Here is a 22,866-nt window from a genome sequence, read left to right as displayed (position 1 = left end):
ATTAAGTTTGAGACACGGTGGAATTCTACCCGATACGGATGCTAAACGAGGCTTTTGGTCGCACCCGATTAAGTTGTCGTAACCCGTCATGGTTGTAACTAAAATTCATCTAATTAATTATCGAAAGCGTTTTCACGTGCTTCTAACGTGTTTGGACACCCATTAAGTCATAATAAACGACTCAAATTTAATAACTTAATTTAAAAACATAACGGAAACAATTCGAAAAAGGACGAATTTTTATTGACGGAACGAGTTACAATGATGGAATAACTTCGGGTTGTCACAGTGTATGATTCAACAAGTAGTAGAACAAGCCATATGAGTCGAATTTTATCCATTCCTTTTACCTTCGGGATAAAAGCGATATATGTGGGCCCCTCGATGATTTAATGATGATACATGTGAGTGCTTGGCCAAGCCAGGACTGATTTAAATTGTTCAATCAGTCAGTCATCATCAATCGGAAATCGGGAAACAACAGATGGACGGAGAGAATGATTTATAATCCATGTCTTAGTCCATATGATATCTAGAATGGAGGAATATATGATCCCTTATCTAATGGACAAGTCATTGACAAAGGTCAAAGATCGTCAGCAAGGTCAGAGTTCGACATAAGCTTTTGAGAGCTACGATTGCTAGTCGGGTTATGAAGTCATACTTGCAATAATAATTTTAGACTTATCCAAGTGGGAGAATGTTGGATTATTGTCTAAGTCCATAAATATAATTGGTAATACTTGACCCGACCCGGCATGGTCCATTTGGGTTGCATGGCATCAGGACAATTGGATAGACAAGATGAGGAAAAAGGATACTAGTGATTTATATTAATATATTATAAGTTCTAATATATTAATATATAATAATATTATTTAATTAGTATTGATCAAGAATTAATTTATAATTGATTAAGTGATCAAAAGGAACTAATTAAATATGGACTCTTAGATATATATGTGTGATGGGCCAAGTTCATTTAAGTTGGGCTAAGCTTTCATGGATAGTCCATGGAGTGTTTAACCCATGGATCATAAGAAATGAAAGGTCATGGGTATTAGGGTTTAACCCTAATCTCCACACTATATAAAGAGGTCATTGGTTGGTGAAATGGGCACTAGTGTGGGTACAGTAAGAGGGCTAGCCGATTTCACTAGAGAGAACCAAGTATCCTTATTCTCAAGGTTATTCCAAGTGTTAATGGTGTTGTGTGAACCATTTGAGGTGTCACACTTGGGGCACTAGGCACTCAAGCTTCATGAAGACAAGTTACAACAACAAGGTATGTATTCTAACTTGTTTTATTACCCAAGTATCATAGATTGTATGCTAGATAGGGTAATACCTTGGAATATTCATATTTGCATGTATAATAGAGAAAACATAGATCCAAGGTATTTAGGGTTGCATGTACACTTAGGAGTGTTAGAATGCTCATAACCCAACACTTATATGTGCTATATATGGCTTGAACCAAGCATTGGTTTCCTAGTTTCAACGCCTCAATGGGTTTTCTTAGACGTTTGGGATTCTCATACAACTATGTCTTCTAAAGCTATTAGTCTCTGTTAATCAATATCAAAGACTTGGTTCTCCTCTTCCAGGTCTCAAAGTTATGTATGATGATGATGATGATCTCTTATTAATTCAAGCTAAGTATGTCAATGATATTTCGTCTGTGTAGGCTTACTTGACTCCAAACATGTCGTGACACCTCTATCTATTATTGAATCGAAACCTACCACTTACCACTCCTTAGTTTTGGCACTTAAATATCCCATGATCACAAGGCCAAAATTGTCTTACGTAGTTAATCGAGTAAGCAAATTGTTGCATGCTACAACAATCATTGATTGTCATCATGTTTTTAAATAGATCCTTTAAATACATTTCGAAAAAAAAACCTTGTATAACAAATGACTTCTTACTCAACGATATCAAGTGTCCTTTGTCACACCCTCGAACCAGACGACAGAAACTTCTGAGGGCTCGTGTGACTATAAATTGAAATATCATAACAATGGATATACATGAAACATAACACAATCATCACCAAACATTGCATAATACAACTGGTATTATTCACATCAAGTACATTGTTTTACATTACATATTCCAAAACATATATTGTACGATGATTGACATCTGCATAAAAGAAATTCCAAAATACTCTTGATGGTTCTTCAGCTTATCGATTACCTGAGAATACAATTTATTTTGAAAATGGTCAACATATATAATGTTGGTGAGTTCATAAGCGAGTTTGATTGAAATAATTTGTATTGTTCGTGAAACTCAGAAAATCCGATATTTTCTGTAAATTCTCTGAAAAATATGTAATGATCAAGTATAAATGTATGTGTGATTTCCATTCGTAAAAACATGTATAAACAAACGATCCAAAATTTCCTTGTATTATATTTGTTGTAAGTAGAATGTAATGAATAATAGTATTTCCCTAGAAAATCGGATACTTTCTGATTTATAAAAGTGTTGTAGTCCTTGCAGTATCGTATGAATTATTTCGTATTAATATGATTTAATCACTTTGTTTCCCGTAATGTATTGATGATAATGGATCTCTATGTGAGTCGTTATAACCATGCATGATAGTGACTAATTTGTCTGTCTTGACATTTTTCCAAACGCCGGTTCTGATCAAGGTTTTGTCACCCTAGACTGGCCTAGTCTAACTGTAGCGAACAACTCAGGTGTGGGGGAGTCACCCCCGTATAGATCTATACAGAAGCAAAGAGAAACAAGGAACAACAAAGGCATATGTGAATCATGACTACCCATGATCTTACTGGTTACAAACCGACTATTACAAAGTGTTATATATTACATGACTACCCAGGATATTGTAATTTATACAAACATAAACTGAAGTACAAAAGTACTATTACAAATTATTCTAAATCTTTCAACAGTATACAATCATAGTGGTTACTTATCTCTTGCAATTGTTAAACATTGATAGGCTAAGCGGTGACGCTTAGTGAGTTCAATAATAGATACAATATAACGTTATGCCATATATATACTTCAATATGGCAGAAGCAAAGAGAAACAAGGAACAACAAAGGCATATGTGAATCATGTGTTAAGCTTTCCATATCAATCAATGACTTGATTCAAAGATATACAATCAATGAGACATAACAATTTCCATATTTGATATACATCAATAAAGCTTCAGCCCAAATGGCACAGAAGACATAAGATTTCTGATTAACATCTTGGTAGATTTCAGGCTTATAGCCCTGTCTAACCATTTGCCAATGCCATAGAATACAAGTCATTCTCTTACAGAGACATGCTCTACATGGCCAGAGGCTACGTACCAGTACCAATGTGAATCTAAGTCCTTTCACTGATCACATGGTCAAAGGTATTACTTTTGCTATTAAAATAGCGAATAAAACTGAAAAGCACATAACACATATAACACATAACATACAATTGTTCCTATATATTGAACTCACCGTGATATAACCGGGGGTTAAAATAGTAATTTGGGCAGCACTTCGGCTTCAAATATGACTTTCTATGTTGAAAACCGAGAGCTTTATTGAAAACCGAGCTCTGCGAAGGTAGAGCTTCAAAACCGAAAAGATAAATTTTTCAGGCTTCTCGGGAACATCGGAACGTATTCCGGGCTTTAAAAATGATATCGGGGCTTCGGGGAAAGTGGAGATACTAAAAATATGGAAAAAGTGGCCAAATATGGCAATTTCTTAAAAATACCCGGGCTGGTTCGCAGCCTCTATATATACTCACAGGGGTCGGATCCGAAGCAAGGAGGAGGAGACAGGCGGCTCGCATGTGAGGCTCCATGTCGTTCGGTTCACAGGTCTTCGCCCGGAGGGACACGCGGCAGCGGCAGCAAAGGGGCAGGTGGCGGTCTCAGATTGGACCGCGCTTCGGACAGGCGAGGAGTCATCGGCTCGGACGCGACACGCATCGCCCCTCGAACGCGGCACGTCTCGGTGATGCAGCTGCTTCGGACGAGGTGACATGGCCGACACTATTCATGCGAAAATTCTCGACAATTGTGCCCCAATCTTCTAAAATCCATAACTTTTGTATACGGGCTCCGTTTTTGACGTTCTTTATATGCACGCATAGGCGATAGTATATTCTACAACTTTTGTTTAGACTCCATTGGCTAATTTTGACTTTATTTTTAATATAATTATTTTTAACAGACCGGAACGGGAAAATCCATTAAAAATTCATAACTTCTTTATCCGACGTCCATTTTTGTCAGACTTTTTACCGTTGTACTACTATTGACGAGATATTCAATTCTCATTTAGGTTGTGTCGGCTAAAAATCACTCGATCTAAAATTCGAGTTTTTAGCTGTCTACTACTAAACTAAAACTTAGAAAAATCATAACTTCCTCATACGAAGTCAGATTTTTGCGTTCTTTTTATCGAACTTCTCGGTTTAATGAATACTAAGAATTTCATTTAGATTATTAAGGCTAAAAAGTAGTTTATCAAAAACTCACTTTTTACGTCATTCGGCGTCGTGCCGGTTTTATCGCGGATCTTCGATTGGTCATAACGTTTTCGTTATAACTCGGATTTCGATGAGGTTTTCGCCTAAATGCTTCTAATGAAGTTATCTACAACTTTAAATAATAAAATTTTAATTATTTCAAATTTTATATTTTCGCTGGCATTTTATTGGAATCTCATAAGACTTCCAATACTTTCTGAATGATTCTAAGCATAGTTTTACTTTATTTCTAGTAAAAACCATCTGTTAAAATTCAACATTCAAATTTACACAATATTTTGTGATATCATTCATTACAAAACACGATTTCAAAACGTGTATGTTACACCCACTAAACTTGCAAATGGATCACGAAGGCCCAATAAGCATGTATAGTGAGTACTAGGCCCAGTAGTCGTACCGTTGTATTTCGTTCGTTTGTTATTGTACAGTGTTATAAAAGTTCAGTGTTTTGTTATAATGATGTTTTTACTTCAAAATTCTATAGTTTGAACTCATTTTTAATAAAAATTTCATTTTAGGTCCCTTAAGAACTAATTTGAACATTTAAAGACTTATTTTTTTTACATAAAATGTCAATTTTTGGTCTATTTTGATTAAAAATAACATTTTAGCCCATTAATTTATAATTTCGGCCCAAATGTTTAGTAATTGACTGATTTGGCCCAAAAATACATATATTGTCATTTTCGGAACTTATTTAAATAAAATGACATTTTTGGCCCAATTTTTATAAAATTAACAATTTCTGCCCAAATGTTGGAATAAGAGTCATTTTCAGCCCTTATTTTAATTTATTTTCATTTTTGGCTCAAGTTTGGATTAAATAACATTTTAACTAAAAATTGATATTTTTGCAATTTTGGGCCCAAAAATCCATAAGGCCCAAATTTAGGCTCAAAATGCTAAATTTTACACTTTTGACCCTTTGAAAAGTATGATTATTATAAAAACTAATTTTTATACAATGTGACCTTTTTGATCCTTATAAAACCAAAAGTGCCACTATTGTCTCAAACTTTTGTTTATTTGTCAAAAATGATCCTTATACAAGATTTTTGTTTTGTTTTTCACATCTTAAGTATGTATATCACTTTATCCTTTATAGTATGATGACTAAAGTATTTAGTTTATGAATCTCACCCATTTTTGTTAAAGTTTTCGAGATTTATCAAGTTTTATCACATAATCACAACATAAACCAAGAAAACCACACATAACATGCATAAATACATAGATCTACACATAAATACTTGTATTCTCCCCCTAAAAACATATAAAAACTTAAACAAGGGGATATGAACTCACCTTGCTTGTTGTTCTCAGTTTTTGGTGAATAAGTGAAGATATCTTGGTCCTAGCAAGCTTCTTGAAGAACTTTAGAACTTAGATGGCTCTAAGATGTATGATTCACGAAATGGTATGAGTTAGGAGGAGATTTTTGAAGAAATCAAGAAGCTAAACCATGTATCTAAGCAAAAACTTACCAAGGAAGATGATATTGGTGAGGAATCCTCTTGAAAGCACCCAAAATCTCGAAATTTTTATGGAAGAAGGAGGAGTTCTAGAGAGTATTTTGAAGTAGCTTGAAATGAGAGAATGGAGGTGGGGTGGTGGGTGTTTCGGCCGAAGATAAGAAGAGGGGAAGAGGAGAGAGATGTGAGGTGATGTTGCATGGAAATCCACCATGCAACAATGAGGTGTCAAGGGAGGATAGTCCCTCTTTTCTCTTTTTTTTGTTTAAATACTATATGGGCCGAGAATGGGCTAGGAGGAAAGAGGATGAAGAAATTTGGGCCTTCTCTTGATTTGTTCGAATTTATGAAGCCCAAAAATAAACTTTCGGCCCACTGGATATTGGGAGGGTTTACGACCCAATATGGTATAAAGGAATGAGTTTATGGCCCATTAGGGCTAATTAATTCATTTATGGCCCAATAAGGCCCATTAGGGCTAGAATGAATCATTTTAGGCCCAAATGGTCCAAAATGCTATAGATTTATGAATTGGGTCCATTTATAATCCAAATAGGTTTTCTAAGCCCAAAATAGTCGAATTGAATGTTTATTGGTACGTTAGGCCCAATAAGAAAATCCTAGTCCATAAAGAACTTGAACCGGGATTTTTAGGGTTTTCAACTGCCAATTGATTTTCTGAAATGTTTTGCATATAGTTTTGAACTTCAATTGTGGATCTTGACTGAGTTTGTTGTCATAGAATGAACATAGTGCATGATATCAAGTTAGAGTTACAAATATTATCCTAGATGACATTTACATGATCGCAAAACTTCCTGGCTAAAATGTCGGTTGTGACATCCTCCCTCCTTAAGGTCAATGGCTCAAATCATGTATGGGACATACGTGAAATTAGAAATATTATAAGAGTATATATTAGAATTGCCGTAAAAAATATTTAAAAAAAAAAAGTCGATATATTTATATTCAATCCATGAATATCCATCTCAAATATTTATGACCTAATCGGAGAAACTTAAAAATGTAAGGACTTTTTCTATAAATAACTATATATATTTATATTCATTGTGTTAAGAATATCTAATAATCAATTAACAATATAACTACCCAAAATAATAAGAAGTTATTTATTAGCCAACTAGGTGTAAGATCGAGTTGATTAAAAAAAATATTGAATACAAAATGTAAACAATAAGCATTTTTTAAAATAAAATATCGAATTAATAAATGAAAAAATATATTTATTGCAATTTACTATCACATTTATTACATTTAATACTTTATATATACAAATATTATATGACTTTTTAATTTTATAATTGAAAAAAACCAAAAATTGACATTTGGATATTATCTATTTTAAAAATATCACAAAACGATAACTGTTAAAATGTTAAAGCTCATAAAATTGACATGTTGCAAAGTAGATATTCATTTATTTATTATAATAGAAACCCTTTTTTTTAATGATTTTAGAAACACTATTTATGTAAATGTCAAAATGATTTTTTCATTTTTCTTTATTTTTGCACTTCCATATATAAACAATGCTCGAAGGGATCGTTTTAAAGGAGCTAGCTAATCTCTAATCCTAATAAAAGTCTCTCCTAAATTCCACTTGTCAAACTCTTAAACTACAAATCGGCCACGTGGCATAAGAAGAAACAATAACCAAAAAAACTTTCCCGCCCATACACACATTCAGTCAATCCGTCAATTCCTCAATCCATATCCAAAACAAATTTAAAATTTAAAACTCCTTATTCAATATTGAAGATGACGATCCTGTATCCCTTAAATTCAGCAGCCGAAATTGATGTTGGTCAATTATCTTCCAATCTTCTGATTGAAATATACCGTAGATAAATCCCTGAAAATCAGGTTCAAAATAAAGGCATATGCATAAATCAGTTTATATAATAATATAATCGGTTTTACTTCCACTTAGTATTATATTTCACACATTCTTTGACGACATTCTCTGTGAGCTCTGATGACTTCCATGGAACAGGAAAAACTAAGCACAATCGATGATAATAATAAAAGGTTTGTGTTTCATTTCTATTGCACTCATTTATATCTTTTAATCTTTTAATCATTAATTAACATGTCTATATTTCACTGTCTATATTTCCATGTCTTTCTTTATGAATTATCTATACTCAAGAAACTGATGTTTATGTTTTTGACTCATCATTTTAATTTTTCGGAAAAACAGTTTTACAAAGTTTGGGATTGTTTTGAATTGATAGAATATACACACTTTAATGTTTTGAACACAATTATGTACACTAATATTCTTACTAAAATATTCATATTTTAATACATTTTTTATGTAACGAATATTCATCTTTTACAAGTTTTTTCATAAGTTATTCATTTAAAAAAACTTTTCATAAGTACGATGCTTAAATATTCATCTGTTTTTTATTTTATTTTACTCAAATTCTCATATTTTGGTAAAGCTTTTATGTCTCCATACAATTTTTATATTTTTCTTCAATTTTACCATTTTGACATTTTTCGAATATAATGTGTTTATTGATTGATCTTTGCTACATATGCATCTTTATGTCTTTGAAGAAGTGTACATATATACTATTAGGGATAATTTCACTAATATTCTCTTGTAGTTACCAATTATTTGGCATCTAACTTATAGAATGGATTCTGATATTTGTAGGGATATATCTACAACAAATATCACTTTCATAGTTGACTTGGATGTAACAAGGGATGATTTGATTATCAAGGTTCGTGTCATAAACCATTGGAAGGGGATGTCTTTCTACAACAAGAATGAAATATGGTCCATTGAATTAATCTTGGTCGATGAACAAGTATGTTATATATATATATATATATATATATATATATATATATATATATATATATATATATATATATATATCCTTACGTATGTGTTAAATATAAATATTTATGTTAGTTTAATGTTTAATGCTTATAATATATTGTGTTTTTAGGGGAGCAAAATACAAGCATCTGTCCCTGAAAAATTCCTCTATCAATTAAAAAAAATTAAAAGATGGGAAGTCATATTACATCACATCTCCAAGCTTTGCAGCTCTGAAGCCTAATACTTTTAGGTTAACTCCCCAAGATCAAAAACTCACGTTTGTGCAGGAAACCGTTGTTAAAGAATGTACCCAATTTAGTGGGCCTAAATTTGGTTTTTCTTTTGTTGATTTTCAATCTGTGTTGTCAATGGTTCATCCTCAAAATTTGTCACTCGGTATGTTTATTTATTATATTTGTTACTTAATGAAATTTCAACTTTTCAAAATTTAATGTTTATATATGATATTATATGATGTTTCCATATTCTAAACACGACTTCATTCGTATTTTTTTTTATATTGTAGATGTTATTGGATTGGTTGTTGTTGTTGGGGAAATGGCAAGAGAAAGCATTGATAATTCCAAACACAAGATTCACATCCATATCCAGAATGAAAAGTATGTTTTTCAATATATTTATATTGAATACTTAAAATTTTTGATGTTTATATATAATTAACTTACTAACTGTTGTTGCATTGTCAGTGGTTTGGAAATATGTTTGGTTTTGTGGGGTGATTATGCGTACCGGATGCAAGAGTATATACAAGACAATCCACACAATCTTCAAATCATTGTTATACTTCAGCTTGCACAAATTAATGTTTTGAGAGGTATACTCAATTTCTCAAAAAAATAAAATTTTATAATAATTTTTACATTATTTATACATTTTTTATAGACCAACAGTTTGTCTAAACTGAAGAGTGTATGGGAAAACACACGGGAATATCTGTCAGATGGAATTCTTTATACTCAACAATAGAGATTAAAGTCTCCAGGTATTATATGTTTATTACATTATTATTAAATCTATACCATATAAAATTCAAATATATGGTCAATTAGATTTGACTTTCATTTATTATATTTTTTAATTGGTTGTAACTAATATAACATTATTCATACAACTTTATCACTAAACGAAGATCAAATTAAAAACTTGACTTTGTTTGAGATAGAACAAATTTTACTCCGAAACAACACCAGTCTCAAGAACTATAGAAGGATGCCTAACCCTGATGCTAATTCAGTTTCATCTTCAAACAATCGTCTGATAACTGAGGAACTCGATTATCACATACCAAATTTAAAGAATGAGTTTGATCGTCTTTTTGTTTCATTAACAGACGAGCAACGCAACATTTTCCTTGATATCATGACTACGGTTAAAGATAATAAGGGAGGTGTATTCATTATTTATGGTTATGGTGGAACGGGTAAGACATTTCTTTGGAAGACAATTTCTGCAGCCATTAGATCCGAAGGTGAGATTGTTTTAAATGTAGCTTCAAGCGGGATCGCTTCATTATTATTGACTGGAGGCAGGACAGCACACTCTCGGTTTATAATACCCATTAATCTTAACGAGGATTCTTACTATAGAATAAATCCAGATAGTGATCTTGCCAATTTAGTAAGAAAAACCTCATTGATCATCTGGGATGAAGCACCTATGGTACACAAGCATGCATTTGAAGCTTTAGATCGAACTTTGATGGATATATTATGGCGTTTCAATCCTACAAACTCGAATACTCCATTTGAAGGGAAAGTGGTTGTTTTTGGAGGTGATTTCAGACAAATTCTGCCTGTTGTTTCGGGTGGCAGTAGACAAAACATTGTTAATGCTTCTTTAAGTTCTTCGTATTTATGGAAATAATGCAAAGTCCATAAATTAACAAAAAACATGAGGCTAACTGTTGGAAGCGATCCATCTGTTGTTGACAAAATAAGAGGTTTTTCAAACTGGCTTTTAGACATAGGAGAAGATAAGCTTGGTGGTCTTAATGATGGTGAAGCAATTGTTGATATTCCACAAGATATTCTTATTAATGATCCATGTGATTCTATAGGTTCATTAATCAAGTTTGTATATCCTTCAATTGTGGAAAACTTCAACATTGCAGGTTATTTTCAGGAAAGAGCAATACTTTCTCCCAAAAATGAAGTTGTCCAAGAAATAAATGATCGTTTGCTAAAATTGATTCCAGGAGAGGAAAAAGAATATTTAAGTTCAGATAGCCTCTACCAATCCGAGTTTGTTCATAATCAGGTTGATTGTAATTTATATTCACCTTATGTTTTAAATGGTCTTAAACTATCAGGTATGCCAAACCATAAGCTCATTTTTAAAGTCGGTGTTCCAGTTATGCTAGTGAGAAACATTGATCAGAAAAATGGTTTATGCAATGGCACTAGACTACAAGTCAAATCTTTGGGCAAACGTGTGATTGAGGCAGTCATCATATCTCCCTACCTAATAAAAGAGTAGCACATTTGCCACATGTCAATCAATTAGAGCTTCACATTAATTATTTGCCACTTGTCATTCTAAGGTTTTTCCTCATTAATTAAATTTCAACTAATTCACTTCTCCATTTTACACATATTCAACAAAAAATTTAGTTGTAATATCTATTGCCTAATTTATCAAATTATTAATTCTTTTTATCATTGCTCAATAATTACCTTATAATTTAATTAAAATTATTTTTACCTTTCTAATCTGTGGTGCCCACGGGTTATAAACTAGTCTGGAAGTAATATTGGAAACAAAACTTTTATTCCAAGAATGTCTTTAACTCCTACTGAAGACAAGATCCCGTTTAAATTCCAATGAAGACAATTTCCATTGGTTGTATGTTTTGCAATGACAATTAATAAAAGCCAAGGACAGTCTTTGTCGAAGGTTGGTCTGTTTCTCAAAGAACCCGTTTTTACACATGACCAGTTGTACGTTGCTTTATCCAGAGTTCAAAGTAGAGAGTGATTAAAATTGTTAATTCTAGATAAGAATGGCAGACTAACAAATAAAACATCAAATGTTGCGTATAAAGAAGTTTTTAGATTTTTACAAATACTTTGTACAATTTTATTTTATATATGAATTTTTGTTTCTATTTTATTTAATTTTTTATTCAATTATACAAAATTGATAATTTTCTAACATATCTACAAACACAAACTGTCCGATTGGATATTCAAAACACTATACTTTCGTAATTTTAAAGAATCAATATATCATTATCAAATTACTTATAAAAAATATAATTTATTATGTATTAAAAATATTTATAATTCCTTAATTAATATATATTATTTTAAATATATTTAACTTTTATTTTCTCTTCCATAATATCCAGGGGTTATAACCTAGTTAATTAATATCCATTTCACTCCTTATTTTCATTGTACTTATTTAAAAGTTGGCAATAATCTTCCTTTATAATCATTTTGACGGTCACTTGTCATCTCCTAGCCCCTTTTATTTATTGAAAGTTAAATTATCTTTATATTCATTTAATTTTAAAATATCTATTATCACCCTTAAATTTACATTCATTTCCATATATCTAAGCTTTTCATATGGGAGCTCATAAATCCACTTATCCTTTTTATCCACCACTTAGTAAATTTAACACTTTCCAATTTTGCCCTAAATTTTTTATATAAAATTTAAAATTTTAAATAATTTTGTTATTTAGATATGTTTTATTTAATATATATATATATATATATATATATATATATATATATATATATATATATATATATATAAAATAAAACAAAATATAAAAATAAAACTATATATATATATATATATATATATATATATATATATATATAATAAAACAAAATATAAAAATAAGGTAAAAATTAAAAATTAAATGTTGGATAAAAAATAGGACGTGGGTTCCAATTATACAAATCAAATAAAACAAATAAAAAATAGGTTACAAAATTAAAATAGAGAGATAAATCATATAAAGGAATCACTCCTTTTGTTATGGCAGTTTAAAAGGGTATAAAAGGAAAATTACATGCACATTAAGTGGATGGATAAAAAGTGGAAGTCTATTTGTTAGCTCCCTTTCGATACTAATACAATCAATAAATATTGATAGGTCTGACAATCGTGTTAAGGTCAGTCGAAAAAACTCAAAACACGTTATATCCACTCGATCCGTTCCGAACTTAGGTAGAATGGGTCGGGTAGAACGGGTAACGGGTATGAACATTCGGGTAATAGGTTAACTCGATAATAATATAGGTCGGGTTTTAGGTATGAAAATTATTTTTGGGTATACCTGAATACCCGAATTCGTTTTTTAAATAATACCAAATATACAATGCAGTCACGTACGCACACTTCAAATAAAAAAAAAAATCTTCGTTTCTTTCTTATGAACGACGGCTCGACAGTCGACACAAACTTGGAAAGAGAATACGACGCTGAAGCTGAAGTCCTAAACCGTCATCACAATTCTCAGTTTCTCTCTATCGCACGTAATGGAATTAAAAAAGTACATAACATATTATCATGATTTGTATTGTTATTATAGACGTACTTGTTAATTGTATGAAGTATTTTCCTACCTAATTTTTTATTAAACCAACCAACATGTAAAAAAAATACCAATAAGTGTCATTTAAGAAATTTTCGGGTATACCCGATAATTACCCGACCCGACATCAAACTCAAATACCCAAAACCCGAAAACCCGAATTACAATATAGGTCGGGTATCGGGTATTATTTTCATAAAGAAATACCCGTTCTACCCGAAACCCGAAAAGTTTACACGTTCGACACCCCTAAATCGTGTTGAGTTCGGGTTGGCGGGTCGCAGGTTGACGGGTTGGTGTGTCAAAATATACCAACCCAAACACAACCCATTTAATTATACAGGTCACGGTTGGCGAGTCATGGGTTGGCGGGTTTGAAATACAAACTCATATATAACCCGTCAATCCATTTATTTATACGTGTTCACAGGTTGGATGGTTTGTGAGTCAGATTTTGGTTAGTATGTTCGTGAATCAGATTCCATAAATAAAATTGATAATTAAACATAAATAAATTCTTGATGCAAACATATCTAAATTTTAGAAACTTAAGTCTTAAACATTCAAATAAAAAATATAAACATTCATGGAAACATGTTAAAACTAAAACATTAACACAAACATAGATAAATTCAATCGCAATCGCTGACATCGTTCGATAATGATTCAATCGTTAATGTCGTCGTTTTTGTGGGATATTTAGATTATTTAGGGCAAACACCATTTGCGTTGCAATGCAAATCAGCAGATGGTTACCCACGGGTCAAATGGTCAATGATATTGGGTATCCTGTCATAGTATAAAGTATAAATGTATAGTGTATAATACTTAATAAATTTAAAAAATATATAATTTTTTTTTTTAATTCTAAATGTGTTGTCGAGTCAACCCATATATTTTTTGAGAAACTCATATATGACATGTTTAATAAACAGGTTGACGGGTTGGCAGATTGACGGGTTGAAAAACTCAACCAAAACCTGTTTATTTTGTGTCGTGTCGCGGGTCGTGTCGAGAACTATCAAGCCTAAATCTTGATCAATTCGATTCTTAAAATTTTAATAAGAGTATGGGACTTCATATTTAACTCAACTGCTCGACATACTTATCTGTTTCCAATCATCTTTCTTCCTTGCTCGTTTATTTAATTATTACCGTATAAACTTACAAACAAAACTATTATCTTTGTAAATTAATAAATTTTTATTAGTAGTTACACTTTCAAATTTTAATTAGTGTTTTTTTTTTATCAGTATTTTTCAAGCATATTAACCTAGTAGTTACAGAATTGTTAGTATGTCACAATAGTTTATTTTTTCACCGATGAATTATTATTATTATTATTATTATTATTTCATTAAGATTTTTTCCATGGCTATTATAATTAGACAAAACTGTAAAAATGGTCCCTGTGGTACGCATTTTTTGGGGGGTTTTAGTCCAAACCCTGACTTTTTTGGATTCATGGTTCTTTTAGCCATGTTTGTACGTAATTTTGGTCCCTCGTAAAATTGAAATGACTATAATGCCCTTCAGATATATTTTTTATGTTTTTTCTATTTAATTTAAATGAAAAAGAAAATAAATAATTAATTTGGTCCCACATCTCTCTTTATTTCTCTCTCTCTCTCTCTCATCCTATCGTCTTCCTCCTTTCGACTCAAATTTCTTCCTGGAAATTAAAACATACACACACAACACTTTACAGGAACCTACATACATACCTGCAACTCGAAATATACACACAAAAAATAGACTAAAGTTTTAAAACCTCAACAGTTACAACAAATCAACAAACCAATACCAAAATTATTCAAAAACATTATCGGATACAGTGTAACATCGTAAAAATTAAAACAATTTTTCACTTTTTAAAACCATATAAATTCATTCATAATCACTTTCGAAAAACAATGTATCAACATTATCTCATTACAAATCCCAAGATCAAATCATAAAATACTCTGCGGGTGTGTGTACGGATCATGCTGGCGCCTTCCCGCAATCATCACTGGTACCTGAAACACATAACACATAACACTGTAAGCATAATGCTTAGTGAGTTCCCCAAAATACCACTCTAACACATATTAGCTACTCAAGGCTATAACTCTGTTGACCATCTGGTCAGTGTGTCTCAGTGGTACCCTTCAGTCACAACTCTCTGTGGGCCCTCTGGCCCTAACTCTATGGACCCAAAGGTCCTAACTCTATGGACCCACTGGTCCTAACTCTGATAACTCTGAATCATGCATATCACATATCACAATAAATCTCAACACATAAATATTATACAAATACACTGGCACATAACTCTAAAATACACTGTCACATAACTCTGTTACCACTCTAGGTAAAGTATAGTGAGAAGGGACCTCAATATGTCACCCTAAGCTCATATCTCCCAATGTCACCCATAAAGATCAAGGAGTTAAGGTCTCTGGACCTCTTTGGATCCACATCCGAAGCCTAAGGGACCAATTGCTCCACAATTCATACTCTAAAGGGGCTAGAAACCCTAATTCGCAAAATATTTACACCAAAACTGAAGAAGGATCGAATATATACTTCAATATGAAGTCCCTAAGCTCTAAAATCCACAGAATAGCACCCTCTTCAGTTCCCTCTTGCCTTGGTCATCTTCTTCTTGCAAAAACACCCACACAAAGATCAAAAATGGCCTCTTCTTTCTCACAAACGCTCTAGATCTCTTAGGGTTTCACTCAGGGGTCTAGTAGTCGCAAATGGTGGGTATAAGCCCCTTTAAATAGGTCCCAAACCCTAGGAATTAGGGCCTCATTAAACAGCGCGGACTCGCCGAGTTCGGTCATTAACCCGAATAGAATTCGCGATCCTACTCCGTAATTCTAAGCGTCAACTCGATGAGTCCCTCCAAAATTTCCAAAATAAATGAATAAATAATGTACCTGGGAATTCGGATGTTACAATTCTCCCCCACTAGAATCAGACTTCGTCCTCGAAGTCTTACTCCGCAAACAACTCTGGATACTGCTTACGCATCTCTCGCTCCGGCTCCTAAGTCAGCTCGGACCCCTTCCGATGTTGCCACTGGACCTACACCAGGGGCACTTCCTTGTTCCTCAGAAACTTGATCTTCCGATCCATAATCACAACTGGTCTCTCAACATAGTTCAGGCTCGCATCCACCTGAATATCCTCAATTGGTAACACTGTCGACTCGTCGGCTATAGACTTCCTCAACTGTGATACGTGAAAGGTGTCATGAATCTGGCCCAACTCTGCAGGTAGCTCCAACCGGTAGGCTACCCGGCCTACCCTCGCAATCACTCGGAATGGACCAATATAACAGGGTCCCAGCTTGCCCTTCTTCCTGAACCGAATCACTCCTTTCCAAGGAGATACCTTCAAGAGTACGAAGTCGCCGACCTGGAACTCGAGCTCTAACCGTCGTCTATCTGCATAACTCTTCTGACGGCTCTGGGTCATCAGTAACCTCTGTCTGACCTACTGAATCTGCTCGGTCTTCTGAAGCACAATCTCTGTACTACCCATCACACGTTTCCCTACCTCTCCCCAGCAAATGGGAGTCTGACACCTCCTCCCATACAACAGCTCAAAGGGTAGCATAGAAATGCTCGAATGATGGCTGTTGTTATAGGAAAACTCAGCCAAGGGTAAGTATGTGTCCCAACTCCCTCCGAAGTCCAATACACATTCCCGAAGTATGTCCTTGAGCGTCTGATTCTTCCGCTCGCTCTGTCTGTCAGCATGTGGGTGGTATGCGGTACTAAAATGCAACCTCATACCCAATTCCTCATGAAATTTCTTCCAAAACCTGGAAGTGAAACGCACATTTCAATCTGAAACAATCGAGACCGATACTCCATGCCGTGATACCACCTCTCTCACGTACAACTCTGCCAGCCTCTCAGCAAAAGAGCTCTCACTAATAGCAAGAAAGTGAGCGCTCTTCGTCAACCTGTCCACAATCACCCAAATTGCATTGACACGTCTCACAGTCCTCGACAATTTGGTGATGAAATCCATGGTAATCTGTTCCCACTTCCACTCGGAAATCTCTAATGGCTGTAGCTTACCATGTGGACGCTGGTGCTCGGCCTTAACCCTGCGACAGGTCAAGCATCTCTCTACAAACCATGCGACATCCCTCTTCATACAGGGCCACCAATACTCTCTCTTCAGTTCCAAATACATTTTAGTGGCTCCAGGATGGATCGAGAACCTCGATCGATGCGCCTACTTCATCAAAATGGTACGCGTTCTGCCCACAAACGGTACCCAAATCCGACCCTGAAATGTCATAAGCCCTCGGCTATCGGTAACGAACTCCGATGCCTGCCCGATAACCCGCTCTCTCTTACGGTTTTCTGGTCTCACGGCCTCAGCCTGGGCCCCACGAATGGTGTCCAACACCGGTGTCATCACTGTCAATCTCATGCAAACGTCTCGCATCGGGGCGCCCTCCGCCCTACGGCTCAAGGCATCAGCTACCACATTAGCCTTGCCCGGGTGGTATAGGATCTCGCAGTCATAATCCTTTACCACATCCAACCATCTCCTCTGGCGCATATTCAAATTGCGCTATCAGGTACTTCAAGCTCTTGTGGTCCGTGTATATGGTACACCGAACCCCATACAGATAATGACGCCAGATCTTGAGGGCAAACACCACTGCCCCCAACTCCAGATCGTGGGTGGGATACCTCGACTCATGAGGTTTCAGCTGCCTCAATACATATGCTATAACATGCCCCCTCTACATAAGCACTACTCCCAACCCTGATATCGACGCGTCACAATACACTACGAAGTCCTCCATCCCCTCCGGAAAGGCTAACACCGGGGTTTCGCATAGTCTCTGGCGAAGTGTCTCGAAGGAGGTCTGTTGCTCTGGGCCCCATGAAAAAGCAACACCCTTCCGGGTCAATCTGGTGAGTGGCACGGCGATCTTTGAGAAATTATTGATAAATCTCCGGTAATAGCCTGCTAACCCTAAGAAACTCCTGATCTCGGTGGGGGATCTCGGCACCTCCCAACCCATTACTGCCTCAATCTTGGTCGGATCGACCAATATCCCATTCTGGTTAACGAGGTGCCTTAGGAACTGGACCTCTCGTAACCAGAAATCACACTTGGAGAATTTGGCATAAAGCCTCTCTGATCTCAAAACTCCAAGGATCTCTCTCAAATGCTCCTCATGCTGCTCTCTGGATCTCGAATACACCAATATGTCGTCGATGAACACGATCACCGAGCGATCCAACATCGGCCTGCACACTCTGTTCATGAGATCCATGAACACCGTCGGTGCATTGGTGAGCCTGAAAGGCATCACCACGAACTCGTAATGCCCGTAACGAGTCATGAACGTTGTCTTCTGGATATCCTCATCTCGCACCCTCACCTGATGATATCCAGACCTCAAATCGATCTTGGAGAACCAAGATGCTCCCTGTAACTGATCGAACAAATTGTCGATCCTCGGCAACGGGTAATGGTTCTTGACCGTCAACTTGTTCAACTCCCGGTAATCAATGCACATCCGGTGTGAACCATCCTTTTTCTTGACAAAAAGGATAGGCACCCCCCACGGCGAGCTGCTCGGCTGAATAAACCCCTTCCCCAGCAGCTCCTGAAGCTGCAAGGATAACTCCTACATCTCTAGAGGCACAAGGCGATAGGGCGCCTGGGCGATAGGCACAACCCCCGGAACCAAATCGATATGGAACTCTACCTGCCTCTCGGGAGGTACACCCGGAAACTCCTTCGGAAATACATCCGGGAACTCATGCACTATCGAAACCTCATCAACTAACCTCGGTCTCTTTGAAAAAACCCTTGTATCCATCACATCCGCCACAAAACCTTTACAACCCTGCTGTAGATTCTGTCTCGTTCTAGAGGCCGAACAAAATGCCGACCCAGAACGTATACCCTCGCCGTACACCATAAGAACTCCCCCACTAGGGTCTCATATGGTCACCAGCTATCGCTCGCAGTCGATAACCGCCCCAAATCTGCTCAACCAGTCCATGCCCACGATGACACAGACATCTCCCATCTTGATAGGAACTAAGTCAATCGGAAACTCCACTCCGAAAATCTTGAGTACACAACCTCGAATCACCTCTGTGGCATACACCGCTCTCTCATCAGCTATGGAAACTCTCAGAGGTCGACTCAACGCCTCTTGACTAATACTGATGTGCTAGCTAAAAGTCAAATATACAAAAGACCGACTTGCACCCAAGTCAAATAACACTAAAGCAAGTATAGAACTCACAAGAAAAGTGCCTACGCATATCATAATATAAGCACAATATCTCAACATAAAAAAATAAATACATGAAAGAATACATACTAGCCACGACATCGGGCGCTGCGCGGACCTCTTTCGCGGTCAACTGGAAGGCTCTCCCTAGTGCCTTCGGTTCCTCGGCCTTTGCGGGGCGACTGTCTGTAGCTCTCACTGCAGCAGGGGCAAATTCTTGAGATGCTCCCTGTGCTGTCCCTCGCAACTGTGGACACTCTGCCTTCCGGTGTTCGGTCTGGTTGCAGTGAAAACATACTGCAAACCCCTTGGGGCAATCCTTGGCCATATGCCCCTCCTTGCCACATTTGTAGCAAGACCCTGCTCTGCACACCCCATCGTGGCTCTTGCGGCACTTGCCACAAGTGCGGCCCCTCTGACTCCCAGATCTCGAATCAGCGGTCTTGGCCCGCTTGGCTGTCGGCTAAGACTGTGTCGGTCGCCGATCTCTCCCCTGAGACTCAGCCTCCTCCCTAGCCTGGGTCTCCATCTCTATCTCCCTCTTCCGGGCATTTTACTGAAGCTCAGCAAATGTCCGGTACGTCGAGTTCACGACGAACTCTCGTATATCCCTCCTCAACACACTCAGATATCGGCTCATACGTGCTTGCTCGGAGGACACGTGCTCTGGGCAGAACATCACCCTCTCATGGAACATCCGAGTAATCACTGTAACAGACTCGGTACCCTGCTTGATGGTCAGAAACTCCTGTGCCAATAGCTCTCTCTCCACCTGGGGAACGTACTCATCTCGGAATATAGCAGTGAACCTCTCCCAGGTCACTACAGTAAGCTCAGCAGGCGTATAGTGTTTCGTCACAAACTTCCACCAGTCCTTCGCTCCTAAGCAAAGCTGGTTCAACGCGAACCGGACTCTCAAATGCTCTGGAGATGAGCAAGTAAGAAACACCCCTCTATATCTTATATCACCTCATCGCTACAATCGGATCCTAGGTCCCATCAAATTTCGGTGGTTTTGTGTTGCTGAACTCTCGGAACAGCAACGCATCACCACCCTGCGACCTAGTCGCAGCTATAGCTGTAGTGGCCGCAGCAACAACAGCCTCAGAAATATCAGCGTATCTCTCGTCGAATGTCTCTATCAGTGTGGTCTTGATAGACCCGAACATCTCTGGTATCTCTGCCCTGATGGGCGCAGCCACCTCTTCATGGATGATCCTACGGATCTCTGCATCACTCGTATCGTTGCTCTCTGGTGTGTGGCGTGTCCCAACCATGATCTCCCTCTGAAATACAACATAAGAATATTAGGGACTCGCTCGAGTATACTCACAATCGATAACTCCACCCTACTTGTTCCTTTGTACTCTAAGGATTCTTACTTGGACTGCGCACTGACCCGGTGTCTTCAGTAGTACGGGCCCAATACTACCGTCCACACTGCATCAGCATTCATCCCAAGTCCTCCTCCCAGAGTCTCAAATCCCAAGTCCTCTACTCTCTTTCATCATATGCTATTCACTAGCAGATCTCTCATAAGCTCCTCACTGTTATCTAAACATTCTCAAACATCTCTAGCAGCAAAACTCCTAGACTAAGGCATCATATATCAGGCCTCTTTAGTCCTAATAAGAATACCTAGTCTACTCTATCATGTATTAACATAACTCATCATATATCATAGCATAATATATCTCATAACACTTATTGCAAGGGTATTTTGGGAAATCACCGTTCGGGCGTTGGCTAATCGTACACACGGATCTGCTCTGTTTGTCTCAAAACTCTTTTTACTCTTTTAAAAATTGTTTTGTTATCAAATTTTTTCTCAAATCCTCAGTTTGAGTTCAGATACGCCCGAAGATGCATCCGAATCCCTCAAACCAAGGCTCTGATACCAACTTGTAACACCATAAAAATTAAAACAATTTTTCACTTTTTAAAACCATATAAATTCATTCATAATCACTTTCGAAAAACAATGTATCAACATCATCTCATTACAAATCCCAAGATCAAATCATAATAAACTCCACGGGTGTGTGTACGGATCATGCCGGCGCCTTCCCGCGATCATCACTGGTACCTGAAACACATAACACATAACACTGTAAGCATAATGCTTAGTGAGTTCCCCGAAATACCACTCTAACACATATTAGCTACTCAAGGCTATAACTCTGTTGACCCTCTAGTCAGTGTGTCTCAGTGGGACCCTCCAGTCCCAACTCTCTGTGGGCCCTCTGGCCCTAACTCTATGGACCTACTGGTCCTAACTCTGATAACTCTGAATCATGCATATCACATATCACAATAAATCTCAACACATAAATAGCATACAAATACACTGGCACATAACTCAAAAATACACTGTCACATAACTCTGTTACCACTCTAGGTAAAGTATAGTGAGAAGACTCACCTCAGATGTCTCGGTAAATCTATGACTCGGTAGAAATATGGTCTAGCCTCCACCTAATCACATAAAGTAAATACTCTCATAAATATAACTCTCGAGACTAGACTCAACCCTCTCTTGGCACCCTTAGAAGGGTTAAACACCATTTTACCCCTCTCTTGACTCAAAGACCCCATTGTTGACCAAACCCTAAAAGTCAACGAAAGTCAACGGTCAAACTTTGACCCGACTCGTCGAGTGCACTTGGGCGACTCGGCGAGTCTACACGTGTCCACTATCTTTCTAGTCTCGCTTGACACGTCGAGTCTTTCCCCTGCTCGACGAGTTACACCTGTCATGAATCGCGGGGCCACCTCGACTCAACTCGTCGAGTCCCATTATGAACTCGGCGAGTTCCGCCTTGAACTCCAGTCCTCTATTTCCCTCTGACTCACCGAGTCATTCCCCCAACTCAGCAAGTTACCAACTGAGTGATTTACGGGAAACCCTAACCCTACTCGTCGAGTCTGTTCTTGGGACTCGGCGAGTTCATGTCATGCTCAAACTCAAATGACCTCCTGTGGTCAGATCCATTCCTCTAACCCATAGATCTGGCCTCCTTAAGCAAGATAAACACGTAAAGTCTGGATCTTGATGCCCATGCAAAGACCTAATGGCTCTATTTGAAGAAATGGCCTCAATATGTCACCCTAAGCTCATATCTCCCAATGCCACCCATAATGATCAAGGAGTTAAGGT

At 36.7% G+C, this 22,866-nt stretch overlaps 3 protein-coding genes across 3 annotated transcripts; all 3 read left to right on the top strand.

The window, feature by feature from the left end:
• The first annotated feature begins 8,671 nt into the window (after positions 1-8,671).
• Positions 8,672-9,785, top strand: LOC145099799 (uncharacterized). The gene is made up of 6 exons (XM_079037305.1): positions 8,672-8,848; positions 8,993-9,061; positions 9,153-9,261; positions 9,392-9,485; positions 9,573-9,700; positions 9,769-9,785. The coding sequence occupies exons 1-6, from the start codon at positions 8,672-8,674 to the stop codon at positions 9,783-9,785; spliced, it is 594 nt and encodes a 197-aa protein (XP_078893431.1).
• A 310-nt stretch (positions 9,786-10,095) lies between these two features.
• On the top strand, positions 10,096-10,749 carry LOC145099798 (uncharacterized). Its single transcript, XM_079037304.1, has one exon. The coding sequence runs from the start codon at positions 10,096-10,098 to the stop codon at positions 10,747-10,749; it is 654 nt and encodes a 217-aa protein (XP_078893430.1).
• A 27-nt stretch (positions 10,750-10,776) lies between these two features.
• Positions 10,777-11,361, top strand: LOC145099797 (uncharacterized). The gene has a single exon (XM_079037303.1). The coding sequence runs from the start codon at positions 10,777-10,779 to the stop codon at positions 11,359-11,361; it is 585 nt and encodes a 194-aa protein (XP_078893429.1).
• Positions 11,362-22,866: the final 11,505 nt, after the last annotated feature.

Source organism: Lactuca serriola, chromosome 4 (genome assembly GCF_051521515.1).
Source record: "Lactuca serriola cultivar US96UC23 chromosome 4, Lser_US96UC23_V15, whole genome shotgun sequence".
NCBI lineage: Eukaryota > Viridiplantae > Streptophyta > Magnoliopsida > Asterales > Asteraceae > Lactuca > Lactuca serriola.
The sequence above is the reverse complement of the archived record's forward strand: the minus strand, read 5'-3'. Positions and strand labels throughout refer to the sequence as shown.